Source organism: Schistocerca cancellata, chromosome 12 (genome assembly GCF_023864275.1).
Source record: "Schistocerca cancellata isolate TAMUIC-IGC-003103 chromosome 12, iqSchCanc2.1, whole genome shotgun sequence".
Lineage (NCBI taxonomy): Eukaryota > Metazoa > Arthropoda > Insecta > Orthoptera > Acrididae > Schistocerca > Schistocerca cancellata.
In genome coordinates this window covers 159,297,625-159,319,303 of record NC_064637.1, presented here as the reverse complement: position 1 = coordinate 159,319,303, position 21,679 = coordinate 159,297,625, and the positions used below count along the sequence as shown (strand labels likewise).

At 39.5% G+C, this 21,679-nt stretch overlaps 1 protein-coding gene and 1 pseudogene across 2 annotated transcripts in view; both read right to left on the bottom strand.

Annotated features, from left to right (window-relative positions):
- LOC126109881 (guanine deaminase) overlaps window positions 1–20,794 on the bottom strand; it is a 159,249-nt gene extending 138,455 nt beyond the window's left edge. For both annotated transcript variants that reach the window (XM_049914962.1, XM_049914963.1), the window contains exon 1: window positions 20,188–20,794. In XM_049914962.1, the coding sequence (XP_049770919.1) occupies window positions 20,188–20,223 (36 nt within the window). In that variant the 5' untranslated portion in view covers window positions 20,224–20,794. The remainder of the gene's footprint in view (window positions 1–20,187) is intronic.
- Window positions 3,741–3,858, bottom strand: LOC126110071 (5S ribosomal RNA; annotated as a pseudogene).
- Window positions 20,795–21,679: the final 885 nt, after the last annotated feature.

Here is a 21,679-nt window from a genome sequence, read left to right as displayed (position 1 = left end):
AATGGATGTGCCTGTTTGATGTGCAAGTAATGACCATGTGGAGAGTAATTACACGATCAGCTGCACATTACGTGTATTACCTACATGTATTACCGTCCTTTTCATTTCAACACTGCGACCGCCTTGCCCTTCATTCAGGAACATTTCTCGATTATTTTTTTCGAAAAGTTTCAACACCAATACTAACAAGCGTTACATCACTGCACTCGTCTTTCCAAGAGTTTTCGAATACATTATTAAAAGTATATACAGCAACTTCCTGATTCTTCGATTGCGGATTAACTTGCACAGTTCAGCCTTTTTGACCACCGTGCATCGTTCGGCCTTTTCGACAGAAAAATAAAATAAATTAAATCGAAAAAATTGAAGCATTAAGTACGCTGTTATAATTAGAACGAATGTTGTCATTTAGAATACAGTTTTCTGGTTGAAGACTAATTGATGAAAACATCCGTAAATGATTAAATGTGAATGCCTGCGAACCGGCTGAGCGACGAAGAACAGAAATTGTGTTGGACAAGAGCAGAGAGCAAAGATGCGCCGAGCGAAGAACCCACCACCCACACGCTGAGGCACTGAAATGCATTATCATTTGTTTGACCGTATTGGTACTTCAGCTCTCCAGGGAATGGGGACCATCAAAAAGAAAACGAACGAAAAACAGAGGCGGAAAAAAAATCAACGATTATTGAACCCTTTCTCTCAGCAATGAGCTGACGTATTAAGTTGAAATTTATGTCACATATTAAGGTCTATAATCCCTTCGTGGTGTACAAAATTAATACTTGTAAGTCACTGCAGTCAAAAAATACGGCCTTTTGTGCAACATATTTTGATACTCGAAAACTCACCCATCAAAACCTATAGTTCTCTTCCCGTTGACTTAGAATCGCGAAATTTGGCAGGAATCAAAGTTTCACGGTACAACTAATTGAAAAAAATACGAAAAGTGTTAATTTGTAATTATATCACACGATTTTTTTTTGTGGCAATCAGGTTAAGACCCTTTTTACTCAGGAACGGGCAGATGTATCTAGTTCATTTTTATGTTATTCTGCTGTTGTCTGTCCTCTTTGAGAACCCATTTTCTCAGGAACGTGTAGGCGTGTATCTTGTAGATATCGATAATAGGCAAAAATCGTCCCGATCCTTGATTACTGGGGTGGATGAACTACATATATACATAATTAAGGTTGTACGGAACACTTGGTGTGCAAGCCCTGCTCGCACGAAGATAACACCATATCTCAGTAGCGAGAAAAATACATACGTTTTACAGTTTCGTGAGTTGCATTGCTGGATATCACTCTGATTACATACGTTAAACTTTAAGAGTTTGAGTTTAAGGACGATATGTGAGAGTTCCATTTTAGATTTTCTTGCAAGCAAAGGCCTAGAAATTTTGTTCAAATGGTTCTGAGCACTATGGGACTTAACATCTGATGTCATCAGTCCCCTAGAACTTAGAACTACTTAAACCTAATTAACCTAAGGACATCACACACAGCCATGCCCGAGGCAGGATTCGAACCTGCGACCGTAGCGGTCGCGCGGTTCCAGACTGAAGCGCCTAGACCCTCTCGGCCACCACGGCCGGTTAGAAACTTTGTCGCAGCGACATTTTGAATTTCCTGGTTGTTCATGTGAATTGCTGGTTTTCTGCATTTTTATCTTGCTGGGTCTGCAAGCGTAAAGTACCTAACGTTTTCTGTGCGTTTAAAATTAAACTGTTGCCTAATGCAAGATTTGAGGGGGATTAAAACATGCGACAGTATTACGTGCCCCTCTGCGTAATATTATTTGCCGAAAACCTCGTTTCGATATCTTGTAGCGTTCACGAAATTACAGGAGTTAAGTTACGACTCACCGAGCGCGTATTCCGTAGCATTGTGAACGAGTTTCGAGAACTCGCGTGCCCACCAGATCAGCAAATAAGTACCTGTTGTGTAAAATTTCATTTTTAAAACTAGTGGCATTTGTTCGCGAACGTGATGTTAAGCGGCAATCGCGGGTGGAAACGTGCCGTGTCTCAGCCGGTGGTCCGCAAACGCACGCAGACTGCTTCGTTTTACTGTTGGGATGACCTTGGGCGAGCAGCGCCGTTGGCAATGGGCGCGTATTTCTCTCTCCCGTGAGCACTGGGTACACGCTGAAAAGCACGAGCGACACACGAATGTTCTGTATTACATTTGGTGTTTCGAAAACGGGGTCGTTCTGCCTGAACGTCTGCCCAGAATAACAGAGACACCTAAATGAACTACAGTGGAACGTCGCTAATCCGTCAGCTACGGAATCGCAAGTATGGTCGGAACGCAAAACAGGTCGGATTACCATAGGAACACTTTTATCGACCCGCAACTCCACAATACAGTATGGTACAACTTCAATTTTGTACTGGAAATACTGTCTGAGACATTGTTCTATGTCAAAACAGCAACAAAATGAAAAGAAAACGTCGACACAATAAAAAAAAAAAATCTTACACAAAAGTTTAGTACGTGTACTGTAAAATCCGTCTGTATCGTGTGATTAGAATTCTTACTGTGAGTGAAAGTTTAACAACTGTACGTACCTTATCACAGTACTTCATTGACGCACAACTGACTCTTTATGTGCACCAAGTGTTCTTGTAGGGAGCATTTTGTAGTGAATCACACTCACGAATGTTATACGCTTGACCAGGGAACAGCTCAAACTCTTTAACTAAGTTTTCAAATTTCGAAACAAATTCATGGGCAGCTCTTCCGCCAGCACACAACTTCTCGCTGGAATTAATTAAATTTCGAATGCCATATCGCTTTTTCCACCGATGTAGCCAGCATTCACTCGCTGTAAATTTTTTATTTTCTTTGCTTCCATCTAATTTTTCATACAAAGTCCGTGCCTTTTCTTTTATGATCGGTCCAGATGACGGAATTCTTTTTCTTCTACCATGTTCAATCCACGCCCACAAAGCATTCTCTAGAGCTTCACTTTTAGGGTTCTGCAAAGTCTTGCATATTTTGAGTTCTTTGTCATCAACAATCGTCATTTTTCCGCATCCTTCAACAGTTGTTGAACAACCCCAACTCCCACTTCACTTGTAATATTTGGAAGAGACTCGCCTTTGTCTAACCTTACAAGGACTTTCCGTTTCCCCGCTAAAGACAGCGTCAAATGTTTACGTTTAATTGATACCGTAATTTTGTTTTACACACTTTGATACGTAAGGAGAACGCTTTCACTAGTTTATAAAGCATGGCTGTGCGCAATAACACTTACTGATCGAGTTATTTCATAGTAAAACTGATCGACGTGCCGCACCTATCATCGGCCAACTGCCTGCTGATCGATATCGTAGACGGTCCAAACTAACACTGGAAATGGGAGTCGAACCATCCAGTGACGGATTAGCGCGGCGGCCACACACATCGTGAAAGATTTGAGAGAAATGAGCAGGTTATTTGTCACTTCAAACCCATATAAACCTATTGGTTGTGGATATGAGTACTACTCGAACTAAAGCTGCGGACGACGCGGTGATATATCAAATTAACAACTAAACAACTGCTCCCGAACAGACCATGAAGGCCCAGCGGTACCGACCGGCCGTCGTGTCATCCTCACCATAGGCGGATACGGAGGGTCATGTGGTCAGCACACCTCTCTCCCGGCCGTATACCAGTTTCCGAGACCGGAGCCTCTACTTCTCAATCAAGTAGCTCCTCAGTTTGCTTCACAAGGGCCGAGTGCATCCCACGTGCCAACAGCGCTCGGCAGACCGGATGGTCACCCATCCAAGTGCTAGCCCAGCCCGACAGCGCTTAACTTCGGTGATCTGACGGGAACCGGTGTTACCACTGCGCTAAGGCCGTGGGCATTGATATATCAAATTCCCAATCTAAAGATGAACACACGGAAGAGAGAATTACAATACCAACATTTGCATTGTTCAGCAACATATGCATTGCTCATTGTTTCTTCTTATAGAAATATAGAAACCATGAAGTCAGCGTATTATGGTTACTTTCATGCAATTATGGCATTTAGAATTATATTTTGGGGAAATCAGCCACTGGCTAAAAAAGTACTATGTGTACAAAAGAGAGCCATAAGGATCATGTGTGGAGTCCATCCTAGAGCCACATGCAGGAATCCTTTAAGAAGCTTGAAATACTTACATCCACTGTGCAATATATATTCTCGTTGATGTGCTTCATAAGGAAAGACAAATCCATCTTTAAGCTGAAGCTGAAGCTTTATCACACTCACAATTCTAGAAGGAAACATGATATTCACTATGAACAGCCAAATCTAAGTATGGTGCAGAAAGGAGTCCAGTTCAGTGGCTGTAAGATTTTTAATGCCCTCCCTTCAAGAATTGTTTGGTAGATGATGATCTCTTGTTTAAAAAAACCCTAAGGCAGTTCCTATTGCAAGGATCATTTTATACAATAGAAGAGTTCCTGAACTACAGTGTTTAACATTTCTTGTATTGTAGTATGCCCAAATTTGTATTTGTAATACCAAATCTTTGTATTGTAAACACATATTTTGCAATATTTATTTGTCTGTAACACTTATTATTTTGTAATCTTTATCTATCTCTAAAATGTATTTTTTGTAGAGCGACCTAAGTTACTGTTTTTTGTTTTGTAATCTCTATCTATCTCTAAAATGTATTTTTTGTAGTGGGACCTAAGTTACTGTTGACTGTTTTTGTTTTGTTTTATGTATTACCATAAATTCTGCCAAAAGCTTGTAAAATTGACACATTCCATATCCTGTAATAGTGTCACAACATGGATCACCGGAACAAGAGATAAATAAATAAAAATAAATAAACAAAGGACTGCCACGCAATTCACAATGAACGATGCTGAAACAAGCACTGCGAAACAGAAAAAAATTAAAACTTCTCAAAAATGAACAGCGCAAAACGTCCTGACGGATTCCCGTTAATTTTTCTAGGAGTACGCTGCACAACATATTTCCCAAGAATCTCTCACGCAGCAGGCAGTTCTGTACAATTGGGAGAAAACGCAGGCCATAGCCGTTTACGTGAAGGTAAACGAAAACATGCACAGAGATTACAGGTCAATGTTACTAACGTCACATTCTTGTGAAATACAATTTGTGTTATCCACATACGATACATTACAGCCGGCCGTTGTGGCCGAACGGTTCTAGGTGCCTCAGTCCGGAACCGTGCGACCGCTACGGTCGCAGGTTCGAATCCTGCCTCGGGCATGGATGTGTGTGGTGTCCTTAGATTAGTTGGGTTTAAGTGGTTCTTGGGTGACTGGAATTCGTCAGTAGGAAAAGGGAGAGAAGGAAACATAGTAGGTGAATATGGATTGGGGGGAAGGAATGAAAGAGGAAGCCGCCTTGTATAATTTTGCACAGAGCATAACTTAATCATAGCCAACACTTGGTTCAAGAATCATAAAAGAAGGTTGTATACCTGGAAGAATCCTGCAGATACTAAAAGGTATCAGATAGATTATATAATGGTAAGACAGAGATTTAGGAACCAAGTTTTAAATTGTAAGACATTTCCTGGGGCAGATGTGGATTCTGACCACAATCTATTGGTTATGAACTGCAGATTGAAACTGAAGAAACTGCAAAAAGGTGGAAATTTAAGGAGATGGGACTTGGATAAACTGAAAGAACCAGAGGTTGTAGAGAGTTTCAGGGAGAGCATAAGGGAACAATTGACAGGAATGGGGGAAAGAAATACAGTAGAAGAAGAATGGGTAGCTCTGAGGAATGAAGTAGTGAAGGCAGCAGAGGATCAAGTAGGTAAAAAGACGAGGGCTAATAGAAATCCTTGGGTAACAGAAGAAATATTGAATTAATTGATGAAAGGAGAAAATATAAAAATGCAGTAAATGAAGCAGGCAAAAAGGAATACAAACGTCTCAAAAATGATATCGACAGGAAGTGCAAAATGGCTAAGCAGGGATGGCTAGAGGACAAATGTAAGGATGTAGAGGCTTGTCTCACTAGGGGTAAGATAGATACTGCCTACAGGAAAATTAAAGAGACCTTTGGAGAAAAGAGAACCACTTGTATGAATATCAAGAGCTCAGATGGCAACCCAGTTCTAAGCAAAGAAGGGAAGGCAGAAAGGTGGAAGGAGTATATAGAGGGTTTATACAAGTGCGATGTACTTGAGGACAATATTATGGAAATGGAAGAGGATGTAGATGAAGACGAAATGGGAGATAAGATACTGCGTGAAGAGTTTGACAGAGCACTGAAAGACCTGAGTCGAAACAAGGCCCCGGGAGTAGACAACATTCCATTTGAACTACTGATGGCCTCGGGAGAGCCAGTCCTGACAAAAAACTACCATCTGGTGAGCACGATGTATGAGACAGGCGAAATACCCTCAGACTTCAAGAAGAATATAATAATTCCAATCCCAAAGAAAGCAGGTGTTGACAGATGTGAAAATTACCGAACTATCAGTTTAATAAGTCACAGCTGCAAAATACTAACGCGAATTCTTTACAGACGAATGGAAAAACTGGTAGAAGCCGACCTCGGGGAAGATCAGTTTGGATTCCGTAGAAATGTTGGAACACGTGAGGCAATACTGACCTTACGACTTATCTTAGAAGAAAGATTAAGAAAAGGCAAACCTACGTTTCTAGCATTTGTAGACTTAGAGAAAGCTTTTGACAATGTTAACTGGAATACTCTCTTTCAAATTCTGAAGGTGGCAGGGGTAAAATACAGGGAGCGAAAGGCTATTTACAGTTTGTACAAAAACCAGATGGCAGTTATAAGAGTCGAGGGGCGTGACAGGGAAGCAGTGGTTGGGAAAGGAGTAAGACAGGGTTGTAGCCTCTCCCCGATGTTATTCAATCTGTATATTGAGCAAGCAGTAAAGGAAACAAAAGAAAAATTCAGAGTAGGTATTAAAATTCATGGAGAAGAAGTAAAAACTTTGAGGTTCGCCGATGACATTGTAATTCTGTCAGAGACAGCAAAGGACTTGGAAGAGCAGTTGAACGGAATGGACAGTGTCTTGAAAGGAGGATATAAGATGAACATCAACAAAAGTAAAACGAGGATAATGGAATGTAGTCAAATTAAGTCGGGTGATGCTGAGGGAATTAGATTAGGAAATGAGAAACTTAAAGTAGTAAAGGAGTTTTGCTATTTAGGGAGTAAAATAACCGATGATGGTCGAAGTAGAGAGGATATAAAATGTAGACTGGCAATGGCAAGGAAAGCGTTTCTGAAGAAGAGGAATTTGTTAACATCGAGTATAGATTTAAGTGTCAGGAAGTCGTTTCTGAAAGTATTCGTATGGAGTGTAGCCATGTATGGAAGTGAAACATGGACGATAACTAGTTTGGACAAGAAGAGAATAGAAGCTTTCGAAATGTGGTGCTACAGAAGAATGCTGAAGATAAGATGGGTAGATCACATAACTAATGAGGAAGTATTGAATAGGATTGGGGAGAAGAGAAGTTTGTGGCACAACTTGACTAGAAGAAGGGATCGGTTGGTAGGACATGTTTTGAGGCATCAAGGGATCACAAATTTAGCATTGGAGGGCATTGTGGAGGGTAAAAATCGTAGAGGGAGACCAAGAGATGAATACACTAAGCAGATTCAGAAGGATGTAGGTTGCAGTAGATACTGGGAGATGAAGAAGCTTGCACAGGATAGAGTAGCATGGAGAGCTGCATCAAACCAGTCTCAGGACTGAAGACCACAACAACAACAACAAGTTCTAGGGGACTGATGACCTCAGAAGTTAAGTCCCATAGTGCTCAGAGCCATTTGATCCATTTGATACATTACAATCTGTAGATGCATAATATCTTCACAGATGTACGAACGACTGGATGAATTTTTGATTAATAGACCCAATAAATTATATGCCTAATGGTTGGCGAATGTTCAATAGAAATGAAAATAATATTGAATGTGCCTCAAAAATGTTCTCACCATACACAGATGATTTTATGAGACAGAACCAAAACACCATCAGGTTATTCATTGAGGGGCTGCTGTCGGTTAGGGGAAACGGTTATCACACGATAACTGTAAGAAAATGGAAAATTTAAATGCACCGTAATCGAAAACAGCTCTCTTTTAATGCGCTTAAAATCGAGATAAACCCAACAATAAAGAGAGAGGGAACCTCATAGTATTCAATTACAAGAGGAATGCTCAAATTCTGCAGCCCATCACATCGCTTAAATATTTAAGGGTAATAAAGGGTGAGACACATCTACTTGCTTATTTAGTAGTCCAATTAAAAAAAATGCAGACATATATTTAATTCTTTGAACAGTATCAGGTACAACATTTAAATCTTATATTTACACAGTTTTAAACATTATATCTAGTAGATAGTGTCCATTATTCTCGGTATACTGCGTTAGTCGAAATAGGAATTTTCGTTCAACTCTTTCCGCCATATCGACGGTATGTTGGGACAGCTTGATGAATATTGTTCTTCTGGTGAGCCAAGAACCTATAACGATCGTTGTAAACAAGTGATTTTAGATAGTTCAATACTTGCAGGCGACCGTGCTGGTTAACTGCAGATCACTCCCCCCCCCCCCCCCCCCCCTCCCCGCCTCTAAGCTGATGACACGTCCTGAAACTCTTGAATCATGTCGACATAACGGACAGAAATCACTGAAGATGCCTGTTGGTTTTCTTAAAGAAACAAAATGGACCGATTATTCCAACTCGATAGCGCGCACCAGACAGTTAAACGTTGTCTGGCGGTACGAGAGCTCCAATAGTGCACTTCTGCTTATTTACAGATACCGAAAGGTGAAAGTTAGCCTCATCACAAGTTTGTCGTAAGGCATGCCTAGGAGCGCTTCACATGCATTTTCTCGTACAACAAAATCGCGTGGATTAAGTTCCTGCACCACAGCCAATTTGTAGCAATGAAATTTTAGTTCTTCATGAAGGATTCACCTCACAGAAGGAGCAGACAACCCAACAGCAACTGCGTGTTTGTGGGCATAGCGCTGAGGAGTTCGCAAAGCAATAGTCTTGCCATGATCGCGGGTGATTCTAGAAGTTCCAAATGGCTCTGAGCACTATGAGACTTAACATCTGAGGTCATCAGTCCACTAGAACTTAGAACTATTTAAACCTAACTTACCTAAAGACATCACACACATCCATGCCCGAGGCAGGGTTCGAACCTGCGACCGTAGCGGTCACGCGGTTCCAGACTGAAGCGCCTAGAACCGCACGGCCACACTGGACGGCGATTCTAGAAGTCAGTCAAGGCGGGGGGGGGGGGGGGCTAATGGCGGGAAGGAGTTTGGGGGAATGAAATATCGCTTAAAAAAGAAGGGTTTGGATCCTCCACCGACAAACTGGTAAAATTTGGTTTTGCTTGAAGTAGTTTTTGGTAACTGTTTTGGAGTTCAGGGTAAAAAAAAAGTGCATTAATAAATAATAAGACGCCCATTTTAAGTTAAATGATATTTATTGGTTTAGATACTAAGCTATTTGCAGCTTTTATTTTTTTGTTAAAATGTGTTTGAAATACAGTGCAACCAATACTGCTACATAATTATATATAAAAAAAGATTGAATCTCTTGGGGTAATAAATTCGCTGATTTCTGAAGTCATTTTATCTAGTGTAGTATAATACTCTATTGGGGGAGGGGGGGGGAGGGATATAGCCCCACTCCCTTGCCACTGCCCATAGCCATGACAAATGTTTTGGGGGTGACCGCGCTCTTTAGAGTGTTCCGTATCTCAGTTCGCTAAAAACAGAACCCTACTAGAGTCACACTGCTGTCTGTCTGTCTACAAGCATTTTGCTCAGGAGCGAGTAGACGTATCAAGTTGAAATATGAAGGTCTACGGTCTCCTGGCGATATAAAAAAGTGAAGCATCTAAATCAATGCAATCAAAAGATACAGCCATTTATATAACATATTTTGATACTACCAAACTGACTCCTCAAAACCTATACGGTACTTCCCTTTGGTCTAGAATCACGATAAAATATTTTCACAGTACAAGTAAAAGGAGAAACACGAAATTGTTAATTTGTAATTACACCATACGAAAAAAAATATTCTTTGTTTGTTGTCCGATTTCAAACTTGAGATTAAAAAACATTCTCGAAAGTCTTGGAATCCCTGGGATCGATCTCTTGCCAGTATCAATGTCAATAACAGGCGTAAATCGACGGTGTTCTCGATTCCTGGGGTGGATGAACTGTCTAGATACACAATTAAGTTTGTACGGAACCCTCAATGCGCGAGTCGCCCAAGCGCCTGTTTTTTTTTTTTTTTCCTTTTTTCCCCCGTCACGTTTCCCTTAGGTAGTTTACCGATGAAACAAGCGAAAGCCGACGAGGATCACGATCACGGGGCGCAATACTGGTAAGCCTACGGAATGTACTTTTGCTAGACGACGATTGAGCGACATAGGCGGCGAGAAAACTATGCCTCGACAGCGAACGAATTCTGCACTTTGGTCTATTCCACGATGCTAATTCTAAACCGAGCGAGGCTACAACTTTACGACCCGCCCTCTGGAATGTGCCTAGCCCCACCCTCATCGGAGCAAATTTCGCTGCAGGGCGCCAAATTCAAATAAGCAACTTGCTTTCTCTGCCCCGCCGTGTGCTAAGAAGAGTTTTGAAATGTGGCAAACGCTTAACTCCGTAGCAGGGATGCTGAACGGACGATTCAGATTTCTTGGAGGGGTTCTGGGAAAGATATTGTAAAGAACTGACATTTACGACGTTAGTCTGGCCAATTCTCCGCAGCAGTTGGAAGTCCTACCACCGTATAGTTGGTGGCGACTTCAGTCTACCCTCGATATGCTGGAAAAATTATACGTTTAAAGCCGGCGGCTGGCATAAAACGTCATCCAAAATTGTACTGAATGCTTTCTCAGAAAATTATTTTGAACAATTAGTTCATGAGTCTACTCGAAGCGTAAATGGTTGCGAAAGCATACTTGACCTCTTAGCAACAAATAATCCTGGACAATTAGGGAGTATTATTATGAATACAGGGATTAGCGACCACAAGACAGTTGCTGCTAGGCTGAATACCGTAACACCCACAACCATCAAAAAGAAACACAAAGTACATCTATTTAAAAAAGCTGATAAAAATGCTCTTAACGCCTTTTTAAAAGACAGTCTCTACTCCTTCCGATCTGATCCCATAATAAGCGTAGAAAAAATGTGGAATGATTTCAAAGAGATGGTATCGACGGCAATTGAGAGACATATACCACATAAACTAGTAAGTGATGGTACTGATCCCCCACGGTACACAAAACGGGTCAGATCGCTGTTGCAGAAGCAACGAAAAAAATCATGCCAAATTTAAAAGAACGCAAAATCCCGAAGATTGGCAAAGTTTTGCAGAAGTTCGCAATATAGCTCGTGCTTCAATGCGCGATGCTTTTAACAATTTCCACGAAGAAACTGTCTCGAAATATGGTAGAAAACCCAAAGAGATTCTGGTCATATATAAAGCACACCAGTGGCAAGACGCAATCAATTCCTTCACTCCACGATAACAACGGCGAAGTCACTGATGACAGTGTCACCAAAGCACAGTTAAACGCGGTTTTCCGAATCTCCTTCATCAAAGAAGACGAAGTAAATATTCCCGAATTCCAATCAAGAACAATTGCGAAGATGTGAACATAGAAGTAGATATCTTCGGTGTAGCAATGCAGTTTAATCCGGTCCAGATGGTATACCAGCCAAGTTCCTTTCAGAGTATGCAGATGCAATAGCTCCATATTTAGTAATTATGTACAACCGCTCGCTCACAGAAAATGCCGTACCTAAAGACTGCAAAGTTGCTCAAGTCACACCAATAACCAAAAAGGGAAATAGGTGTAATCCGCTGAATTACAGGCCCACATCATTAACGTCGATGTACTGTATTCGAACATTATGAAGTACCTCGAAGAAAACGGTTTATTGGCACATAGTCAGCACGGATTGAGAAAGTATCGTTTTTGCGGAATACAACTAGCTCGTTATACTTACGAAGTAATGAGTGCTATTGACAGGGGATGTCAAATTGACTCCCTATTTTTAGATGGCTTACGACACCGTTCCTCACAAGCGTCTTCTAACCAAACTGTGTGCCTACGGAATATCGCCTCAGTTGTGCGACTGGATTCGTAATTTCTTGTCAGAAAGCTCACAGTTCGTAGTAATAGACGGAAAGTCATCGAGTAAAACAAGTAATATTCGGCTTTCCCCAAGGAAGTGTTATAGGCCCTCTATTGTGCCTGATCTATATTAACGACATAGGAGACAATCTGAGTAGCCCTCTTAGATTATTTGCATATGATGCTGTCATTTACCGTCTTGTAAAGTCATCAGATGACCAAAATGAATTGCAAAATGATTTTGATAACATATATTTGTGGTGCGAAAAGTGGCAATTGATCCTGAATAAAGAAAAGTGTGAAGTTATTCACATGAGTACTAAAAGAAATCCGCTAAATTTCGATTACGCGATAAGTGACACATATATGAAGGCTGTAAATTCAACTAAATACTTAGGGATTACAATTACAAATAACCTAAGTTGGAACGATCACATGGATAATGTTGTGGGTAGAGAAAACCAAAGACTGCGATTCACTGGCAGAACACTTAAAACGTGCAACAGATATACTAGAGAGACTGCTTACACTGCACTCGTCCACCCTATTCTGTAGTATTGCTGGGCGGTGAGGGGATCCATATCGGTGGGCCTGACGATATTGAAAAAGTCCAAAGGTGGGCGGCTCGTTTTGTATTATCGCGAAGCACGGGAGATTAGTGCCGCAGACATGATAGGCGAATTCGAGTGGCAATCATTAAAACAAGAGCGTTTTTCTTTGCGACGGGATCTTCTCATGAAATTTCAATCACCAGTTTCCTCCTCCGATTGCGAAAACATTCTGTTGGCACCCACATACATAGGGAGAAATTATCATCACGATAAAATAAGAGAAATCAGGGCTCGCACCGAAAAATTTAAGTGCTTGTTTTTCCCGCGCGCCGTACGTGAGTGGAACGGTGGAGAGACAGCTTTAAGGTGGTTCAGTGAACCCTGTGCCAGGCACTTAACTGTGAATAGCAGAGTAATCACGTAGATGTAGGAGATTGTATGACAGTTCTGCTGCCACTACAGTACGTCGGGCATAGACATTGTGAGAGTAAGCTATGATAGATTAAGCTACAGACAGAGACATGTAGACAGCCACGTTTTCTTCATTCTGTACACAAATAGATACGCTGTTTACGATGCCTCCAGTGAAGTAACTTTCCGATAGTTGCCAGTAAATCTGTTACTCAATTTGAACTGGAAATTAGTTTACACCTCAAAATTCCGCAAAAGTGCCAAATATTAATGGGAAGACACTCGTACATACAAGTCAGACGCTCAGTAAAGCTATGGAAAAACATAATTCAGATCATAAGACACCCTTCACAATTACTAATTTTTTGTAGATCAAGAAAGAATCACTCTGCAACATCATGAAGCTAGTGTCAGCTATCAAGTGTGCCTAATTTGACAGTATATTATAATAATTTCTAAAATGAACCACTGCCATAAGAAATCAGGACCAAGTAATGTTAAACATGTACCTTTAACTGGCCTGTAGATGAAGTACTTGTAGACTAGTGAAAGGTATAACTTACAACCTCTTTCCACACTATGAAGCCAGAGGAAAAGAGAAACTAGCTGAATTATTCAGAATATTTTACTAGAATTAGAAAGTATGTTTCCTGTTTGATAAAAACTTGGTATGGCTCCTCAGGAGGAGAACAAAAAAAAGATACACAATATAGTTTAACATCCCATCAATGATGAGGTCATTTGGAAGGGGGGGAGGGAGTGCAGGCTTGCTATTAGAGGGCTGGGGGTAAGGAAATTTGAAAGGAAGCATCCCGGCATTTACCGAGAGCGATTTATGGTAATCCTAAATTTGGACTGCTGTCCTCCCAAATGTGGGTCCAGTATCTTACCGCTACGCCACCCAACTCGGTGGTTCAACAGAAGGGACTACAGCCAGGTCTGTTTGCCTTTACTATCTAAACTGAGCTCACTCTACATCCCTAATGATCTTGTAAACCAGGTAACTTGGTAGACCAAGTTTCTTGGAAAAATATCCGTATAAGTGGGAGCAGGACTTGTGCACTGAGAGTTCCGTACAAAGTTAGTTACGTATAGACACGTTCATCCATTCTGAGAATCAAGGGTCTCTGAGATTTTTCGCCGCATTGACATTGATATTGGTCCCGGGGATCCAAACACTTCCAAGAATGTTTTAATTTCAAGTTTGAATTTGGATAACAAATGACAAAAGAAATTTTTTGTGCGACATAATAACAAATTGACAATTTCTTGATTCTTTCCCTTTACTTGTAGTGCAAAACCTTCACTCTTGCCATATTTCATCATTCTACATTAAGAGAAAGCACACTTTAGGTTTTAATGAGTTAGTTTACAGGAATCAAAATGTGTGATACAGATGGCCGTATCTTTTGACTGCATTCACTTAGAAGCTAAACATTTTTACACCACCAAAGGGCTGTAGATCTCAGTATGCAACATATATTTCAATTCGGTACGTGTACACGTTCCAGAGAAAAAGGGGTCCTAACAGACAGAGGGGCAGGGAGACAGTCTGGTAACAAATTGCAAATAAAATTTTTTTACGTATCATATAATTACAAATTAATAATTTTTGGATTATTCCTTTAGCTGTAGTGCAAAACCTTGCTGCTTGGCAAATTTCACGATTCTAGATCTACGGAAAGTACCCTGTAGGTTTTAATGAGTGAATTTGCGAGTATCAAAGGAGGTGACATAAATGGTCATATTTCTTGATTAACAGACAGACAGCCTGATAACAAATAACAAAAACTTCTTTCCTTGTGATATAATCACAAATTAACAATTTTCGGATTTTTTTCTTTGGTTGTAGTGTGAAACCTTGCTTCTTGGCAAACTTGACGATTGCAGGTCACTGGGAAGTACCCTGTACATTTTGATAAGCGAGTATCAACAAACATGACATAAATGGCCGTATCTTTTAATTGCATTGACTTAGAAGCAAACATTTGTTGTACAGCCAAGAGACCGTTGACTTAAGTATGCGACATATATGTCAAATTGATAGGTCTACCCATTCCCGAGAAAAAGGAGGCTTAATGGATGGACACACCATCTGATAACAAATTGCAATTTTTTTTCATACGATATCATTAGGAATGAACAATTATTAGATTTTTTCCTTTTATCGTTCTGTGAAACCTTGCTTCTTGGCAAATTTCATGATTCTAGGTCAATGGAAAGTACCCTTTAAGTTTTGATGAGTGAGCTTTCAAATACCACAATATGTGCCAAAAATAGACGTGTCTTTTAATTACACTGACTTAGAAACTTCACTTTTTTTACATCGCCAAGGAACTGCAGATCTTAATGCGTGACATAAATTTCAACTTGATATATCTACACGTTCCTGAGAAATAGGGTTTTGAACAATCCAACAAACACATAACTAAGCGATCCTATTAGGGTTCTGTTTTTATCGACTTTGGTGTGGAATCTTAAAACTGTTAACGGATACAGAAGCTGTGGCACACAATATGCTTGAGATACCTAAGAATGGGCCCGGTAGAAAACAGTGGCAGGGACTGGCAGACTCCCAAAGATACACAAGCGAAAGCCTATTTAGGCCTACACAATTTGAGGAAACAGTAAGGAATCTAGTAGTCAAATGGCTCTGAGCACTATGGGACTCAACTGCTGTGGTCATAAGTCCCCTAGAACTTAAAACTACTTAAACCTAACGACATCACACACATCCATGCCCGAGGCAGGATTCGAACCTGCGACCGTAGCGGTCGTGCGGTTCCAGACTGTAGCGCCTTTAACCGCTCGGCCACTCCGGCCGGCGAATCTAGTAGTCCCCTACATCATGAAACCAAGAGTTGACTAATTACAACATGTACAGAAGCATTTAAGCTGTAATTCTTCCTGACCAGGAAGAAACCCTAACATGTGGTACCCTCTGCCGTACACTTCACAGCAGTTTTGAGAGTATGTATGTATATGTAGATATATTATGTTTTTGAAAGTAGAAGATGGTGGGAGGCTACATGTGTTTTAAAGCTTTAATGAACTAAACAAGTGTGTCAGTATTCCTCTGTTCAGTTTGCTACATTGCTTTGATCTACACATTACCCATGAGGGCTATTACATTTACTGAAATGCCCTTTGTTCATTAAGAACTGTGAAAAATGTATTACAGGACTACAAAGAATGTGGCAATTGTTGCAAGAATAGTAAAGAGAATTTAACAAAACAATAGGCAAAGAATTAACTGAAAACATGAAGGTATTATTTAGTGTTTTCTCCACAAAAATTATTTTCAACTTGTGAGGCAACATAAATGTGGAGATCAAACAGACAGACCTCTATTGCATTAAAAACACAGAGGCAAATTAATGACTAACTGATTTAACTTCTATTAGTGAACAACAGCATAGCCAGTTCTGAGCTGAAATTACTAAATTTAATGGAATAGGTAGACTTGTTGTAGACAAATTTACTTACCCGGAATTGCCCAAGACTTTTGAGAACAATCAACCGTACAAAGAAGCTACACTATATACCGCAATCTGGTGTACTTTCACCCACTATTCCCAGTCTTGCGCTGCAGTAAATAATTATTCTGACAGGTGTATTATATGTAAATATATGCAGTGTGTCCCATGAGGAATGCTGTATTCAGAGTTATGATAGGAACAGTCCCTTGTAAATGTGTGCTTTAAAATGCATACCCTAAGAGCTATGAGCACTACTTCATCTTTTACACTATAACATAAATTTTTTCTACAACAAACTCTTTGCTTCCCGTATTTTGGAAGGAGGTGATATGAACCAAAACCAGAAAAAATTGTCCAGTAAACATTGTCTCTAAAATGCATATCATTTGAACGGTATTCAGTAGAAGAGAGAGTTGTATTCAGTGCAAGATACGTGTTTCACAGTTGCAAAGTACTCATAGCTCTTATGGTATTCACTTTAGTGCCCTGTTTACTGGAAATTTATTTATTGTTTTGGTCCATGCTACCACATCTCAGAATGTAGAAAGCAAAGAGTTTGCACTAGAAGATATTGATGGTAACCTCTTCCGGCATACATTTTAAAGACCATGTTTACTAAACTTTATTTCTTTAAATGATCCTTCCTGTCATATCGCTCTCTGGAAATGACTATCCCATTTTCACTCTCTATGTAGCTCAGGCAGTTCACATTACAGTGACCTGGAAAAATTTTTCAAGACGAGATATATCGTGGAACCCTCAGTTGGAAATGCATGCTCCTTAGATGCCTACTTATTTCACTAGTTCCAGTTACCAGGCCAGGTGATGTATCTGCCAGACAACTGAGGAACTTATTCTTACAGACTGACTTATGTTCTTAGCTTAGAATATGTTTGGTAATTGAAGCCCTTGGCGGAATATAAATAATGGAAAGAGTAAAGATAGAAACACTTCTTACAGTTTAGGTGCCAAATTGTCAATAGGCATGTAAACTAGAGGGGAAAGGTTGCCAAGCCTTCAGACGAATCCTTCTCGAGAGCCGATGAAACACAAATATGCACATATACAGTCATGTGTACAGCTACACTGTCCTGCTGTTGAGTATTCTGCTACTTCTGCAGAAGGATTCATACATAGGCCAGTCTCATCTATGGCTTTGACCGTAAGGTAAATTATAGACAAACACTCAGTTCTGTAGATTAGTACAGTAATAAAATGAGCCTCACACAAGAATAAAATCACGCAGATGGCCTGCACGTAAATATTTTTTATAGAACAATCAAACTTGGGGTGGCATGAATATGCAGAAAAACACTTTACACTCTAGATGGGTGAGGAAGAACCTGTATAACACTGAGTCTGGAGGAGAACATCTATGAGTCAACAATAAAAGATTATTCGAAGGCTGCCTGAATTCCATCAAAGAAGCTTACTTTGGCTATTTTCACTCCATCATACCGTATGGTATAATTTCTTGGTATAGCCAAAAAGATCTTTATTGCACAAGAGTGTTCATCCAAGATACTCTTGCAGAAAACTGATCTGTAAGCTCCAAATATTAACCACCACTTGTCAATACTTACTTTCTTTAATGATTTTTGCCTTGAATAACCATTCCCTTTTTACATCCAATAATGCAGACCACGATCACAATACAAGGTCTAAAAATGATCTAAAACAGCTAAGTATCATTCAAAAAGGTGTTCATTATTCTGCCATAAAACTCTCCAATTCTCTTTCATCTGATATCAAAGCCAACATTAATTCCCCACCTACATTTAAATTAAGAAAATACCTTACAGATAAGTTGTTCTACTCTCTGGGCGAGTACCTGCAGAGTAGGCCTAATCAGTGACTGTCTTTGTAATTTTTTGTTGTATTTCCTTTTTCTTTCTAATCTGTTTACATTATGTTTGCTGTAATTTGTCTTCATTGCCTAAGATGATCAAATTACAAATTTTCTTTTTTCTGTACCAAAAGTTATTTTCAGTAATTTACGCCATGTTTATTTGAACTGATCTATTTGATTTTAGTTCACCCTTTAAGCTTATATCACAAGATAGCTACATGCTTGTCACTCTACTAATGTTTTGTTGTATATCTATAAAGATGTAAACCTGACTCATTCCACATCCTTGTGATTCATCACTATATGAATTCATGGAATTTGAAATAAATGTATAAAATAAACAAATGAAAACAAAAGGGGAAGAGGCGATAGGTGAAACAAAAACTTTGCTATTTGCAAGTGTTCATAAGTGGAAAGAAGAAAGAACAAATGTGCCTGAATTGAGAAAGGTGGGCCAAGCAACATGTACAATAGATGGAAAAGGGGACTCATAAATGTAAGACTAAATATTTAAAAGTTTAGGAGATGAAATTCAAGTATTTTACAGGTAAACATCACCCATTTTGCTATAAAGCAATTTAAGGAAACTTAATGCTGTTTATAAAGTTCAACAGTCTACAAAAACACTACAGACTGACATTACAAACTAGAGGTAGGAGTCTGTTGCCTTTCTCGACATCAAAAAACATACACACTGAATACACAATGACAGTGTTTTTGCTAACTGAATGAATGAAAAATATTTTTAAATTGTCAAATAGTAACGTGATACAATGATTTAGAAAATCATGCTAAACTTGTATTTTAGAAACAAAGCCTTAAACAGAAGTATGTACGTGAACTAGGTGCCACACATGGCAAAACATAGAAGTTTCAGTGAAAATGCATACACACAATCATCATCGTACTGTGCTAGATTAGTTTACTATACAACAAATATAATCAAAATAACATTTATCTACACATCAAAATTATAGTGGACCCACACCCCATCTCTGCAAGAAATCATTCGTTATGTGTTTTTAGTGGTCTACTTTATTTACATCACTGATGCAGCCATGTTTCCACATCATAAAACATGTCTAACTAATTAAACCATTGCAATACATTATTTTGGACATTTATAAATATACGGTATTGTTTTTAGCAGTGCACGAGAGCATATTTGTCTTTTAAATTGTTTTGTACACTTTCATGACTTGCCTTATATCTCTTGTGGATTGTTTTTATACCTGTGTGAATCTTACTTCATAAGATTTCTAGGCCCATTACTACAGTATGCAAATAAAAACAAACCACTTCTTCTTCTTTTTGTAAAGACATCGCACCAGAAAGGATTTGAAGAAACAATAACACATTCACTACATTTTTTTTCTTTTACTTTTGCAAATTGCTTAAGTCATAATATTTAACACATTCTAATTACAATGGCATTAGTTGTTGCTTGTCTGCTAACACCACTGTGGCTACAAATGCACAACAAAGGGGGATAACGAAATATTTTACGACACTGCTTAAGCAACTGCATTCATTATTACCTTGTAGCTTATTAAAGCTATACAGCAACTGCACTGGTTGTTACTTTGTAGCTTATTAAAGCTGTACAACACAGATAAACATTCATTGTTTGCAGCTGACACCCGCTTGGAGAGACTATTTACAACACAATACAGAATTGGAGGTTATGGTTATCTATTTGTACCAGAAACTATACACCAGACACAATTAGATGATTGATGTGGAATAATAAGTACTTACATCAAAATTCTGTTTTCCTCCTCCTGCTGACTGCATTTTTTTTCTTGAATAATGTTATTATGATGTCACTCCAAATAAATCCACACGTCACTGAGGATGTAGAAAAAAGTGCAAAAAAGTGTAATTGCACAATGTGCTATGCAATAGATGAGCAGGCTTCACAGAAACTAGTTTTACATCAAGTTGACAACTGACAGTGGGTGGGAATGCCGGCTCTCCCAGTGACCTTGCACTGAATGACACATGCAGCAGGATATAGACGGTTATCTCATACCCTAGCAATTTATCAGCACTGATCTAAAGTAGCTTTATGCCAACTTTCCTCCTCCTGCTGCTGTGTGAAGCAGCAGTCTTTATACCATTAAGAGGAAGAGAGAGACAATAGATATAACCTTGGGCTTAACTGAGGGGCAGGGCATGTTTTTTGCTTAGTCCAGTATCAGACATACTTCCTCTTTTAACTGAGACAGAACCCACTCACTGAGCAATTTATACTCTATTATAACAAGCCAGTGCATCATGTGAGCCAGTGAATCATTGCCCTGAGCCTGTCACATGACGTGACCACCTGCTCATCAGTACCAGTTTGAAAGCTCCCGGCTAAAAGTGAGTGGAGGGGAGAATAAATTATGTGGTCCAGCAAGGTCAAACTAAAATACTTGACTTGAGGCCAGGCACGTGCTTTGGAACCAGTCAGACAACACATTCAGCAGGTCTAACATGACCTGTTACAGCAACCTTCAAACAATCCTCATTCAAATACTTCACAGAGTGGTGCAAAAAGTTAAACATATTTCTTTTCTTTCCAAAGGCTAAACAAAGTTGCTGCTACTTGTTCCTTTTGTTTAAAAAAAAAAAAGAGAGAGAATGAGAGAGAGAGAAGAATGAAAGAAAATAGGCCATTATCATCCCCTCAATGATGAAAAAGCTACAGCATTGTTTTAATGGTGCAGCTGCTTCAAACCAGTTTTTAGTTTTGAGAATTGTTCGTCATTGGCATTCTGTACTATACTACTAATAGTACCACTTTTGATACAAACCTATATGCAAACTGTTTCCCAGATATCCTCCCCCTAAATATCTAATTACTTAATGCGGAGACAGCGACACGAACCCAACACACTAAAGGAACAGACTTTGCAAAAATTAAAAAAGGTAATGCAAAGTACAGACCAGTGTCCTGTTGGAGCACATTCACTCCAATAGGTTATTACATATTTACAAATAAATAACTTAGGAGTAAAGGAGACCACTCAGCACTGCTCTTCTCCATATGTGTGTGCTCCTCAACACTTCAGTGAGTGTCTGTCTCTACCCAGTCCCTCGTTTATATTTCAAATATGTCGTTTATGCAAATTAGTTTCCAATTGCTTACACCTTTTAGTCTTTCAAGACACGAATATTATAAACAGATTACATCCTGGAGGCAAAACTGACGAAATGGAACATTCCAACGAGTGTTACACACGGGAACAGAAATCTTGCTCGAGAG